General features: G+C 32.6%; 1 protein-coding gene across 1 annotated transcript in view; it reads right to left on the bottom strand.

Moving 5' to 3' along the window:
• The window catches only part of SYCP2 (synaptonemal complex protein 2), a 63,971-nt gene continuing 48,851 nt past the window's right edge, over window positions 229–15,348 (bottom strand). Inside the window, 18 exon segments of the mRNA XM_005688420.2 lie at window positions 229–597; window positions 1,452–1,508; window positions 1,607–1,685; window positions 1,823–1,881; window positions 2,454–2,553; window positions 2,647–2,741; window positions 3,790–3,920; window positions 4,461–4,601; window positions 4,847–4,939; window positions 5,082–5,106; window positions 5,842–5,878; window positions 5,880–5,983; window positions 7,686–7,701; window positions 9,539–9,565; window positions 11,468–11,642; window positions 12,860–13,055; window positions 13,513–13,683; window positions 14,147–14,184. Coding sequence (XP_005688477.2) covers window positions 523–597; window positions 1,452–1,508; window positions 1,607–1,685; window positions 1,823–1,881; window positions 2,454–2,553; window positions 2,647–2,741; window positions 3,790–3,920; window positions 4,461–4,601; window positions 4,847–4,939; window positions 5,082–5,106; window positions 5,842–5,878; window positions 5,880–5,983; window positions 7,686–7,701; window positions 9,539–9,565; window positions 11,468–11,642; window positions 12,860–13,055; window positions 13,513–13,683; window positions 14,147–14,184 — 1,619 coding nt within the window. The 3' untranslated portion in view covers window positions 229–522.

The raw sequence follows: 15,348 nt of genomic DNA, 5'->3' as shown, positions 1-15,348 counted from the left end.
AATAAATACATTCTCCAACAGTATGCTGAAAGTACTGCTTTACACTCAGGTAAGCATTTTAAATCAGTTCATCTCCTTCTATGCATCACTAAATTTTATTATTTGAACCATGTTCTAAACTAGTAAATTTTAACAGTACTTTATACATTTAGTTCAAACTGTTTACATTTAAAATATATTTTATATGATAGATTTTAATAACTAGTTATATAAGTATAGTTAACTTGGTAATATTTGTCTCATGTAAATATTACTATAAAAGTAAGCCAATTCTTCTACTGATTGGTTTCCCAAAGCTTTCTGAAAAAAGTATTGCACAGACAAAAGGCTTTACGGCTAAGTCATGTTATGGTGATTACAGGTTCTTTCTTATCCAGCAGAGGACAGACAGTTCTTTGAATTTAGAGGGTTCCACAGAGGTACTCTTGCTTGGGTAACATGTCTTTTCTTTATAGAGCTACTCTGATATTTCCTAAGCTAAACAGGAATAATTGGATAAAACTTGTTGAGAACAACTAGACATCAAATACTGTTTCTCTCATGAGCCATGAATAATGACCTCAGTCCTTTGCGTACAGTGAGAAGCTCCTCTTCTTGCTGTGGCCAAGAAAAAAAAATCACTTTGAACAGTGATTCACTGTAAAACTATCATCCTATCCAATCCCCTAAGGGCTGTTCCTAGGTATTTACAGAATTATATGCTTATTACTGATATTTTAGATATATATTTAGATGATCAACTGACAGACCACTTTTAAACCCCAAGTCAATGAAAGATTTTACTTCCTTTAAATATTAAATCCACAGTCTAGAAAAGAACTTCAACAAGGATCAGTCTAGTTAGTTAGCTTGTGTGCTTCCAGCTAAACTGGTTTAGTAACTATCGTCTTAGCCTCTACTATCAGCATACTGAGGTTCTATTAAAATTTAATCAAAGTATATTAAAATATCCTGTAGTATACAGAGAAATGCCTCTATCTCTGAGGAAACGCCAAACGCATGTTTCCCTGGACAGCACCTTTAGACACCTTCCCTGTTCCCCACCCTGGTGAGCTCTTTCCCCCAGAATCCAGCTGCAGGTCTACTAGACCTCTGCAAAATCAGCTAATTTTATCCTCAAATCTAAGTAAATGAAAATTCTTTCTTGCTCTGCCTGACACCCCTTCTCCTTCAGAAGACACAGCAAGACTGCTGTGGTGCACCTTGCTTAGATACATACAAAGAAATAATTATTCTAGCTTACTTTTAAATTGCTCTTTCTTTTAAGGAGATACTCATTATTTAAAATCACTCCTATTTTCTACTATAAATTTGCTCCCATTTTAAAGAACTAAAAGAACCCCAGTGGTTTCAATCCAAAAAGAAAGACCTGTGGAAGAATTTCTCATTTACACACATAAAAGCATGACTGATCATTCCATTTGAAAAACCCAAATGAGATATTGATTTACCATTTCCTTAAGAAGTCTGTCTTGCAGCATTTTCATGTTTTCTTTCATCAAACACATCTGTGAATAAATAATTTCTTCCATGAAATTTAGTTTCACAGCAAAAAGTTGGATTAACCAATATTGAGAGATTACATACAAAAATATAGAATTTATACCTGAGATGTAACAATATTTTCTTCACAATCAGTGCTGTAGAAGACATTCTTGTCCAATGAAGCTTTTAAAAGGTGAAGTCTAAAATAATGAAAGTTACCTGTGCATTTACTTTGGTATTTAACAAATTAAATTACTATAATATAGTATATATAATTTTAATTTTTTGACCAAAAAGTCTTGTTATATATTCTAATAATTAAGAATGTCATACTGACCTCTGCTGTTCATGTTTTTGATAGGCACTGAACTGCTGAAATACCTTTTCCCGAAAGTCCTAAATTTAAAAGTACAAAACTAGTTATACTGTAGTTATGACTAAAAATTAAAACTAAACAGAACTAATTTAAAAAACAACCTGGCTATATGCTAAGAATATTGTAGATGTCATATACTCTTTCAGACTTTCTCCCTGTAAAAAGGTAGTCACAAACTTTATATATATGTATTTACTGAAGTACAGTTGATTTACAATGTTTCAGATATATATATAGCAAAGTGATTTAGTTACACATGAATACATGTAGTTTTTCAGACTCTTTTCCATTTTAAGTTATTTCAAGATATTGAATATACTTGGCTGTATAGGTCTTTGTTATTTTACCATTTTATATATAGTAGTATGTATGTTAATCCCTGTTGATCATAAACTTAAGTCTGTAATTTCAGTGTATGTACATGAAACTAACTAAACATCTAGGATAAAACTAAATTATGTCCTAAAAAACAAAAACCTTTATGGGATCGTCTAAAAGTAGAAGGTTAACAGAAGTTTTCCTGAGTGGAGCTCTTTAAAAAAAAAAAAAAATGAGGTTTTACAATTATTTTTAAACTCTTATAAGCACAAACCACAAATTCCTTCTCCAAATCTTTTAAATACTGTGAATCTTTTTCAAAATTCTCCAGCTCCTCTATGATGATGAACTGGAACTTGTCAAGTTTTTTGATCCTATTAAAGAAAGAAAATGAGATTTTAAAAAAAATGATAGCACTCAGAATACAAAGCACTTAGGATATTTCAGAAGGGATTTTTAGCACAGACCTGTACTCCTGAATCTTCTGGTTGATTGCTTTTATATGTTGTTGAATTGTTTTCCAAGTCTGTTTAGTAAAATAATCCATCATTTTGTGGCGGATCTGAAAAACACTCATTTTTTAACTTGAAAAATCTTTACAAAATAATCTAACCAAGACTATATTAAGACCAAAGCCTTTTCCATGAAATATAAATGACTAAGAACTTAGAACAGTGAAAAATTAAAAACTCAAGTGATTTAAACTGAAGTGTTAATGAGTAAGCTCAGTCCCACCAGGAAGGCTCTGACTGAGGGTTGGAATTGCTAGTTATTTTCATAAGTACGTCACATTTACCAAAATGCTAGTGATTATAATTCTTTTCAGGAACACAGCCCAGGAGTCACACTCAAAATTACTACCATTTTTCATAAAACATATCCACATCTAGTCACAGATATGCAGAATGTACGAATCAGGGCTTCTCTGTTTAGATGAGGGTGACCTTGGATAAATCAACTCAAAAGAAATCAACAGAATCTTAAATAATTTCAGAGTTTACCCATGAAGAAAAGAAAAAAGCAAAGAAAGAGAGCTGATAATCTGTGCAGGAAAATGTCTTAACAGGAGGGCAAAAAGAACTGTCTAAATACAGGCATGTGAGAAAAAGAGATGAGTGGAGAAAACAACAGTAATTTAGAATTACTGTATTTTAGGAAGTATTTTTGCAAATATCACCTCACTAGAACCACAATAACTAAGGAGCTTAAGTACAGAACTGGTGAAACAAAATGAAATGGGTTTCTGACTGAGGCTGTTCATCCTCTATATATTATATAGTACCCTCACAAGAAGTTACTGCTGTGAGATTTAAAAAAATGTATTAAAGACTAGGCACAAAAAGAAAATTGTTCAGAAAAAAGAAAAATTACAGAAGGCTCAAAATGTTAAACTGAAAAGGAAAATAGGACAAAGAGAACCCATAGATAAAGAATATGGGTAATATAAAATTTTAGAAAAGAAACTTGGCTCATGAATCATTCCAGCTTTTAACCAGTGCATGAGGAAAGCTGAGTTCATGAATGGGTGTTTTGTTGCCGAAGGGTTAACTGAACTGACAGACCAGTAGAAAGTGTGGCCTATTATCATAATTTAAAGGATGACAACTCACATTAACTTTCCTCTGAAATTCTGTATTGAGCTGCTCACACATCATCATCCCTACATCTGAAATTTCAGTTTCCCAGTTCTCCAAAGGAATAGAAAAGTCATTTGCTGATAACGGAGATATACTTTTGGACACTAAGAAAATGAAGACAATCAGCTAAAATTAAGATATGCATTATTAAAAATTTTACCTTCTTTGTCATGAGACTAAGAACAATGTCTTATTTTCAGATTCTATATGTAATCTAAGGATTATAAATCATAGGCATATTTTTCATTTAAAATATTCTGACTTATAAAAACCTTTCAGCATGGGAATTAAGGCAGAAACAGTAACATTAAAATGGAACATATTTGGATTGATTTTTTAAAAAACTAGTTCTTTACTACTTGCACATTAATAACCCAACTATTTAGTGATATGCTAACCTATCAGTAAGTTAATACTATAGTAAAGCCTGTATATGGTAATTAGTGATGAGGAAGATTTATGAGTAAAATCATGCTTACTATAACAGTAAAATAAAGTGAACTTTGTGATAAAGCATCCTCCTTCTTGGATTTACCCAAAGTTATCTTTACAAAGGAGTTTGTTTTATGAAAGAAGTCACTCAAAATTGAAGAAACCACTTTCCAAGTTAATTGCATTTTGACATAGGCATCTGATCTACCTACCTTTGTAGGTGTGATGATCTGCATCTTCGCTTTTACTGAGTTTTTTGGGAAGCAAGTTTGCTCTTTCTTCTTCCACTTCACCAGAATTATTTAGACTATCTTCTGTGTACATTCGTTTGCGACTGAGATGTTGTATACAGCCTTAGGAACAGTAAATAACAGTGCTACAATCTTAATTAAAAATACCTAATATATGATTGCTTTTATTTAAAAAAGCCCTTGTTTCCATTTGCATAGTTTTAGACAACTGCATTAAATCCTATATAATTTTGACATTAAATTGAATAATGGTATAATTATAAAAACATAATTTCTTTAGGTGAAATTTCACAGTAGTATTTCAGTAATTAATGTTTTTTTTAAAAAGCAAGTCTTTGACCACAAACCTGACATATGTGTGGAGTCACTGGGCATGCCGTACCATGTTTTCTCTCTTTCTTCACTAGACGTGGATAATGGAGATGCTGAATGACTTTTCTAAGAAAAGTATCAGAAATTGGAAAAACATTCTGTGTAAGTACTCCTGGATTCACCTCTGACCATCTCTCTCAAGCTCTATAGACAATAAGTTGCAAATGCTATCAATTTGGTTTTTTCTTCAGATTGTTTCTATCCCTTTTTCTCTCTCACACTGCTATGCATTTTCCTAAATTCTTATGTTAACCTCAATCTTAAATTACAGCAATAGTTTTGAACTGCTTTTTTAAACTAATCCTATTTTTCAATTCTTCCTTATTAGGAGTTTGATTTCTTTGAGTCAGGAGGGAAGCCAAAGAAAAGTCTAAACTACTTCCTTCAAATTATATCTTTAAGCCACATGTTTGTCCTCTAACCTTATGTCTTACTGATTCAAATACAAATGTATTAGCCAAATTAGTCTTTTTCCTGTTTTATGAAAATCTGTCCATATCCAGTTACCCTTCTATACTTAAGTTAATGACGTTTCTCTACTCAGTCTATATATACCAACCTGTCCTATGTGGAGGTTGGTATAGCCCAAAACCCAGGCCACTCCAAGCTATAATTCTGTCTTAACATTCTGCATTTTACAGGTTATTAAATATTAATATTTTTGTTGGTTGACTTTTATAGTGGAAAAACTCAACCAAATTCCTATATAATCATGAAACCACTAAGTCTTAATTATAAATATGTAAGTCAGTGGTTTAAAGTGATAGCCTATTTAAGACTTTCTCATTGTAAGTATTTCAACTTTTTTTCTGTGATCAAACCATCCTACTTATTTTAAACATCACACTTTCAGATAACAACAGGTAAAAAATACTAAATTATTATAACTATTACTAAAGGCCTATAATCTGATGCTTATTAAGAACTATTTTAGTTTAAGGAAAACTTACTGGCTGTACTACCATATGACTTTCATATTTGGAGGTTCAATTTCCATAAATTTTTCCTGAAGTATAACTGTTTAAATCTGAATAGCTGTTGCAATTTGGGCTTCCCTGGCGGCTCAGATGGTAAAGAATCTGCCTGCAATGCAGGAGACCTGGGTTCGATCCCTGCTTTGGGAAGATCCCCTGGAGGAGGGCATGGTAACCCGCTACAGTCCATGGGGTTGAAAAGAGTCGAACAAGAGTGAGCAACTAAGCACAGTGTAAGTACATTCTTCCCTCAGTATCTGCGGGGGATAGGAGGGACTGGTTCCAGGACCCCTTGCAAATACCAAAACCCACTGATGCTCATGTCCTACATATGAAGTACTGATTCACAGTTGGTTGAATCCATGGTTGGCTGACAAAGATGTGGACCTATAGATATAGAGGGTCAACTGTACCACAACTGTATCACTTCTATTCTCAACAGTATTATACTTAACTGTGCTATGAATGAATGAGACAAACAGAAACCCAAAGGAAGTTAAAAAACTAAAGTAAGAAAAATACAAGACATTAAAACTAAAACTACTTAAATTCTGAGCGAATAACTAGTTCACTGCTAAAACTCGACACCCATTCATAAGTGAAATAAGGTATTTAAACAATTAGAACATTAATTTGATAACAAGTATCTATTAAAAATTATCAATAAGCATACATACTAGTATGATATCTATTTAACATTGCTCCACATGTCATAGTCACCTTGAAAATACCATGTATATAAGGATTGGAAGAGAAAATGCGAAAATTACCATAAAAACAGTTTGATTACCTATTTTCAAAACTCAAGAGAATTTAAGCAGGTAATTATGATAGAATTTGCCAAGGATGTGGGAGATATAAAAATCAGCAGTGTTTCTATACAAAAGCAAAAAGTTAAAAAAGCAGAAAACAATTTAAGCTTTTTTCTTTAATACAGTACAGTAAAAAGCCAATAAAGCACTGCAGAAGTACAACTTTCTTTGTGGAAAATTTTGCACAACTTTGTTGGAAATAAGACCAAACTATAGAGAGAAAAATGAAATATATGGATGAGAAATCTCAGTATTGGTAAAAAGCAATTCTTCCCTTAAACAAACTAATTCTAAACTATATAGGCCAAGTACAGGGCTTATAATTTGGAAGTATATTATAATTTGGAAGTATAATGAGAGGAGGGTCAAGATGGGGGTAGTGAAACCACTGTATGCATAAAACTATTAATATTCAAACTCAAGTAATGCTGTGTTAGCATAGAGACAGAGAGGTACTATCCTATACATTACTGGGCAAATAGCTGACCCATGAGTTTGCCAAGGCAGTGACCTAAGTGTCATCAGATATGATGGAGAAAGGAGCGGTAATCCAATGTATGACATTGCACTAACTCACTATCCATATGCAAAAAGAGGAAGCCTAGAAAAACAGAAAACCTCAAATTTAGAATATTTGTAGAGAAAATATTTTTATGACAATAACTGAGGGAAGGATTTCTTGAACAAAAGATTGGTAGATTTTATATTTTAATTAAGTGAAAAGACAAAGCTACAGTCTAGAAAAAGAATGTCTGCATTGGATATAACCAATAACTAATATCCAACATATAGTAAGAACTCCTCCAAATTTATAGGAAAAATCAAACAATACAGTTTTAAAAATTAAAAAAAATAGGCAATTTATAAAATGGCCAAAAAATATGAAAATACTCACTGATGCAGTTAATCTGAAAAATGCAGTTAATCTGAAAAATGCAAATTAAAGTCAGACACATTTTAAATTCACCAGATTGCCAAAAAAGAAAAAACTAAAAAACAGTAGAAAAATGGGCAATATCACATAGCACTGTTGGAGAGTGTAAGCTGGTACAACAAATTTACATAGCAAATTTCTAATACCTAATGAAGAGTCGGGCTTCCCCTGTGGCTCAGCTGGTAGAGAATCCGCCTGCAATGTGGGAGACCTGGATTCAATCCCTGGCTTGGGAAGCTCCTCTGGAGAAGGGAAAGCCTACCCACTCCAGTATTCTGGCCTAGAGAATTCCATGAACTCTATATAGTCCATGGGGTTGCAAAGAGTTGTACATGACTGAGAGACTTAGAATGAAGAGTCAATAGTAAATTGGAAAATCAGTGTCTCCTGTAAATGTCCAGCCAACAAATATGTAACAAAATTTCATCTAGCAAACAGCATCAAAGCAGGTGAGTGGGGATGACTTAGGTGCTGAGATTTGCAAGATGGGATACTAACGGGAGAAAGGATTCAGGGAAAGGAAGGATGATGAAGCAATACCGAGAAAGGACCATGGGATGACTGTCTAATCAATCACAAATGGTTTTAAAGTGTGGTCTGTAGAAATTAAGAGTCTTGCAAAGATGCCTTTGGGGGATTATCAGAGAGGGAAGGTATGTAGGTCAGGGTTCAGACCTATCTGCTTTAAACAGTGTAGCTGCATTTTTACATTTGGCACACTGAAAGTTTCATATAAAATTTTGTTTGAAAAATATGCTTTGTGAAAACTACTGGTTAAACAGGATAAAAGGGTCATAAAACACTGTAGGAGTAAAAACAGTTTATTAACAATGAAAATCAGAAAAAGAAATTAAGGAATCAATCTCATTCACCATTGCAACGAAAAGAATAAAATGTCTAGGAATAAATCTACCTAAGGAGACAAAAGAATAGTATACAGAAAATTATAAGACACTGATGAAAGAAATCAAAGATGACATAAACAGATGGAGAAATATATTCCATGTTCCTGGATAGGAAGAATCAGTATTGTGAAAATGACTATACTACCAAATGCAATTTACAGATTCAATGCAATCACTATCAAATTACCAATGGCATTTTTCACAGAACTAGAACAAAAAATTTCACAATTCATATGGAAACACAAAAGACCGTGAATAGCCAAAGGGGTTTTAAGAAGAATGAAGCTAGAGGAATCAACCTTCCTGACTTCAGATTATACTACATAGCTAGAGTCATCAAGACAGTATGGTACTGGCACAAAAACAGAAATATAAACCAATGGAACAAGATAGAAAGCCCAGAAATAAACCCACGCACATATGGGTACTTTATTTTTCACAAAGGAGCCAAGAATATACAATGGGGCAAAGACAGCCTCTTCAGTAAGTGGTGCTGGGAAAACTGGACAGCTACATGTAAAAGAATGAAATTAGAACACTTCCTAACACCATACACAAAGACAAACTCAAAATGGATTAAAGACCTAAATGTAAGACCAGAAACTAAAACTCCTAAAGGAAAACATAGGCAGAACACTCGATGACATAAAGCAATATCCTCTATGACCCACCTCCTAGAGTAATGGAAACAAAACCAAAAGTAAACAAGTGAACCTAATTAAAAGTTTTTGAACAGCAAAGCAAACTATAAACAAGGTGAAAAGACAACCCTTAGAATGGGAGAAAATAATAGCAAGTGAAACAACTGACAAAGGATTAATTTCCAAAATACACATGCAGCTCATGTAACTCAATACCAGAAAAGAGACCCAATTAGAAAGGGGAAAAAAGACCTAAACAGACATTTCTCCAATGAAGACATACAGATGGCTAACAAACACATGAAGACACTCAACATCCCTCATTATTACAGAAATGCAAATCAAAACTACAATGAGATATCACCTCACACCAGTCAGAATGGCCATCAGAAAGGTTACACACGAGAAATGCTGGCAAAGGTATGGGAATGTAAATTGATACAGTTACTATGGAAGATGGTGTGGAGACTCCTTAAAAAACTGGGAATAAAACCACCATATGACCCAGCCATCTTACTCCTAGGAATATACCCTGAGGAAACCAAAACTGAAAAAGACATGTATCCCAATGTTCACTGCAGCACTATTTGCAATAGCTAGAACATGGAAGCAACCTAGATGTCCATCGACAGATAAATAGGTGAATTTTTGGTACATATACACAATGGAATATTACTCAGCCATAAAAAGGAACACATTTGAGTCAGTTCTAATGAGGTGGATGAACCTAGAGCCTAGAAATAAGTCAGAAAGAGAAAGATAAATATTGTATACTAATGCATATATATGGAATCTAGAAAGATGGTACTAAAGAATTTATTTTCAGGGCAGCAATGGAGACACAAACAGACTTATGGACACGGGGAGAGGGAAGAAGAGGGTGAGATGTATGGAGAGAGTAACATGGAAACTTACATTACCATATGAAAAATAGATAGCTAATGTGAATTTGCTCTATGTCTCAGGAAACTCAACCAGGGGTTCTGTATCAACCTAGAGGGGTGGGAAGAGGAAGGAGATGGGAGGGAGGTTCAAGAGGGAGGGGACATATGTATACCTATGGCCGATTTATGTTGAGGTTTGATAGAAAACAAAATTCTATAAAGCAATTATCCTTTAGTTAAAAAATTAAAAAAAAAAAACCACTTGACTCAAAATCATGGGACAGAAAGCTGGCTGGCTTTTTCAGAGATTTTACATTGTGGCTATAGGTGTGCTGAACTTCCTTAATTCCATTTTTGTATACAGAGATTAGCACATATCAGGAGAATAATATATTTGAGTATTTACTATGTATCAGGTAATGCTTACATAATCAGTCTATTTACTTTTTCATAGCCCTGTTTTACAGATGAGAAAATTGAGGTGCAGAGGGATTCATTAGCTTATAAAATGTTTCATAGCTAGCTAACAGTGGACTCAGGATTTAATATAATTCTAATTCAGAACTTTCAGCTAGACTCAGTTATAATGAACTACATTATCTTGGCAATCAGTTCTGTAACTTTATTACTACTTCAAAATTCTCCAAATCAAGCCATCTATAAAACCTAAGCCAAAAAAACGGTTGGAGGTGGTGCGGGGTGCATTGTAAACTGACACTGAAGTACAAACAACTTAAAAAAGAATTCAAACTATGAACTACTACTTGTAGACATTATATATTTAGCTACCCTCACTTTAACCCGTATTTGATCCCTATATCTAATGTCTTTTTAAAAGACTTGAATATATGTAAATATTTTATCAATAAGAAATGGTACAAATAACAATATCAGTGGCACGATAAAGAATTTTTCAATATACCATTAAGTTAACAGTCATACTATTTAAAACGAATAGGTAAAGTTCCTCTATAAATCTTTAAAGCAAATGCTATGGTCATACTGTTTCAACTACATTCTTTGTCAACTTGTGATTTAGTAAGTAAAAGTTTACAGATTTTGAGTTTTGGTAAAACCTGAAAGAAGTGCCTGTGCTGCAGGAAGAAGCCTATTCCAGTCTAGGAAATGCAGTTCTGACATGCAGACAAACAAATCATACCTCTTTGGAAGGGACTGCTGCTATTACAGAATTCTTATCAGTACTCCATAGTTCTCATATCACTGCACTATCCTCCTGAATATATCAGTCTATTAGTTCACTGAGGCTATTTTACTTATTGGTAAGTTCGTCTCTCCCCAAGACCAAACTCAGAACCTTAAGTAGACAAGCACTGCGTATTTGATTAAGATTAGGGGAAAATGATTCACTTCCTTCAGGTATATCAGATAAAAAATATATACATACACACATTTTTTTTTCTTACCAAAAAGAATGATTGTGCAACTGATGAACTTTCTTTTGTACACAGTAAAGTTTTATCACTGTTTTTGGATGACTTTATTGGACCTCCAACTCCACTGTTTAAGGATTCAGGTGATGAAGTTTTTGGATCAGGTGATACTGATTCTGCTATACAGTCACAATCCTGAGTAAAGTCTCTTTCTGTTATTTTCTCTACACCTATATTGCCTCACAAAATACAAACAAAAGAGATGACAGTTGACATCTTCAGAAATAGTATTAAATTCTAAAAATAATTAAGTAAATTCCCAAATTTTAGCTATTATTTAGAAAAGAAACTTTCAATATATCAAGATAAAATTATATGTAAAATATTTTATAAGACTTTTAAAAAGAATTAAAGATTTTTAAATTTAAATAAATAAATAAATAAAAATAAAAATAAATGCAGAAATTGGAGACAGAAAAAAAATAAATAAAAATTATTGCTCAATTTAAAACATAATTGTAACAATAAGAACTTTCAAAACATCTTCAAACAAAAATATCTATAGTATGGGCTGTACTATAATGATCAACCTAATTATTATCTTGAGTATTCTAACACCATAGGCAGTACTGAGATATTAAAGTCACAGAATTTTATGGTTAGAAATGGCTTGGGAAATCATCTCATCTAAATCTTTTATATGTGGATGAGAGAATTCATGACTGAAGTAAGTCTTGGTGTAAAGAATTCTCAGAAAGATAGTTTTCAGATCAAATCAGGGCATGTGCAACTGTCTTTTGAATGTGTGCTTATCTGAGATGACAGTGGTCCTGAGCATTATGAAAACATTTTAGAAAAGAACAAAATAACTACTTTAGAGGAAATGTACATTAACTGGTATAAACCTTTCATTTTAGCTAAAATGACACTTAGAAATGCTTTAAGATATACATAAACAGAAAAGATATTAAAACTAGATACTTATTTTTATAGTTTCTATACTGAAAATAATATACCTATGTCAGAGCTCCAAAGAAAACTTTTTTCTTTGCCAGTTATTTTTGAATAAAAGCAAAGCCTCAATTGTTTATGAAGATAATCCACTGTGAGTCTACAGAATCAACATGATATTCCTTGGTGACTTTTGTCAATGAAATGTAAAAATGAGAAAACAGAAAGCCCCATCATTATTTCCATTTTATCTGGAAAAAGTATTTGGTCTTTAACTTTCTAACTTCAGTGTCACAGTAATATTGTTGCCAACTAGCCTTAGCAAGACCAAGTTACTTACTAGTCAACTAACATAAAAATGAAGTTTTGACTACTAAAAATCTTAAATATATCCTTCAAAATTAGTCTTCAAATTTGTTTTCACATAGAGATATAATATAGAAATGGCTTGGGAAATCACCTAAATATTTAACTAGAAGAAAAAAATGATACTGACATCTCATTACTTCTATAGATGATGGACTCCCAGATAAAGACATAGGAGATGGGTCAAGACTATTATCTCTTCCAGCATCTTTCAGGAGAGATGAGATTTTCCATTCTTTTGATACATCCTTTTGTGTTTTGGCAGTGAAGGAATTCTGCTGTTTCTTTGGCAGTTTCATGGTTTTGCTTCTGGAATGAATCTTCTCCTAAAAATATTGATAACTTTCAAATTATTCATGAATGATTTATACTTGGACACATGAAACAATTTAAATTACATCGAAATATTTATAAAATGCCTTATTTCACTACATACAGGTATAACAGGGGCCTCAACATGAGTAGTGAAGACTTTCTAATATACTAGAAAGCATATGACAAATTCACAGGAGAGACTATAAGAGACCATAAATATCCTGATACAAATAAAATGCTAAAATAGTTCAAAGAAAATGATTTCCAGTTTAGGGAAATCAGAGTTCCCATATTTCACTTACAATTTTAGAATTCAAAATTGTTTACAATTGTTATCAATTTATGTTTTCTCACATAGGTTAAATCTTAAAAAGAAGTGACAAGATAAATCTGACATTCTTACAAAAATACACATTTAATATTTTAAAAGGGTCTTAGAAGCTACTAATTCGAATTGTATCTATTTACCTGTACTAGAACTTTTTCTTTAAATGAACATGAAAATTCTTGTTCACCCTCTGATTCTGAATTTGAGAGGTCTTTATAATTTTTTTTGGTTTTTGCTGCTCTTCGTGGAAGTCTGGTTCTCCCATATGTAACTGTCTCATCTACCTTTTTGGTAATGATTTTGTTGGATGTCTTTAGAAGAAAAATTCCTGAGTATATTAGATCAATATTTTGAGATACAAGCTATTTGCTATAAAATTGACACTATGACAAAATCTATATGAATATTTATAGGAATAAAAAGATTCTTGATTAATACTTTTAAAATGACTGGATTTTCTCTTTTCATTTAAAATATATTCTTTATCAACTTTTTATCTGAATAATTAAAGTTCTGTGAGGTCTGATATATATTATGTAACTTAAAAGAGAAAGGAAAAGCTGTCAAAAATATCTATAACCACAGAGTAAAACAGACTTAAAACAACATGATTCAAAAAGGCAGAAGAAAGTGTGCAAAGCTTGGAACAATTAAAGGAAACAAGGAACAGATACCAAGGATAAAATTATGAGATGAAAAATTATATTTTTTCATTACAAGGAGAAAAATATATAATTTTAAAGGGATGTTCAAACACAGATTTCCTGGTTTTACCATTTTAGATCTTGGTTGTGCCCTTTCCAAAGATGGTCCTGCAATTCCAGAAAATAAGGTTAAATTTTTCAAATAGACAAGAATTGACATTAAAAATTGTTAGAATATGTCTGCAAATGAGTTAAAATCATAAAAATAAGAATGTACCTTCAAATGCATTCAAAAATTTAAGTATAATTTGGTACAATATGAATTACCAACTTCCCTTCTCCTTTATATTATGAATTTTTAAGGAAACAAAAGAATATGTAACATACACTATAAAGTCAATACCCATGAATTTACTGTTCCATTTAGGAACTAGATTATGAATAATACTGAATCCACTTTGTGTACTACCTTATAAGACCCTGTATAGCCTATAGCCCTTCTGCCAAAAGGCCATCACTATCTTTAAATCTGTTTCTTAGTCACTTGACCTTACAGTTTTACTTCACAGATATATATCCCCAAACAATACAAAATAGTCATGTCATGTAATATACTATGATTTGCTTTATTTTTCACCCATCATTATGTTTCTAAGATTTACCCATATTACTGAGAATTGCCTCAGTCCCTATTCCCTTTTATGATTTCTAGCACAAGTTCAACTTTCTAAATATTCACTGAAGCCTTAAGAATTGGGATAATCCAAGCCAAGGAAATAATGAAATTCTGGAAGAAAGGTCCTCCAATCCTGGCAACAAGCCAGCTTGTACATATTGGCTTGTCATTCAGGTACATAAACAAAACAACTCACTCAGAAGTGTTCAATTTTAAGAGTATTTACTGATTACAATATTCTAACCTTTAATAACTCCCCAAGATTTCTAGTCTATGTTATAAATATCTTTACTTACACATCTTCCCACAGACAATAGCTCCTGACTGTATAATCTTACCATGTTTCTCCTTGGCTTGTAACGCACTGCTTCTAAGTCCACACACTGTGACTAGAGCCAGCAGCATTTTTCAATATTTTCCCACAAGTCTGACCTACATTTCAACTACTCTGACACTGCACTTTCTACGAACACTGTACTATTTCATACTGTCTCGTAAAGGTGATAATTTTATTGCTTCTCTTCCTTATGAATATGATTGAACTCTCATCTCTTTTCTAAATTCAGCACATTTCTAAATATATGCCAAAGTTCATTCCTATTTCCTCTATTTTTACTTCTTTGTAAGCCATCATTCCCTCCCTCAACTCCCACAGG

This window comes from Capra hircus, chromosome 13, assembly GCF_001704415.2.
Source record: "Capra hircus breed San Clemente chromosome 13, ASM170441v1, whole genome shotgun sequence".
NCBI lineage: Eukaryota > Metazoa > Chordata > Mammalia > Artiodactyla > Bovidae > Capra > Capra hircus.
The sequence above is the reverse complement of the archived record's forward strand: the minus strand, read 5'-3'. Positions and strand labels throughout refer to the sequence as shown.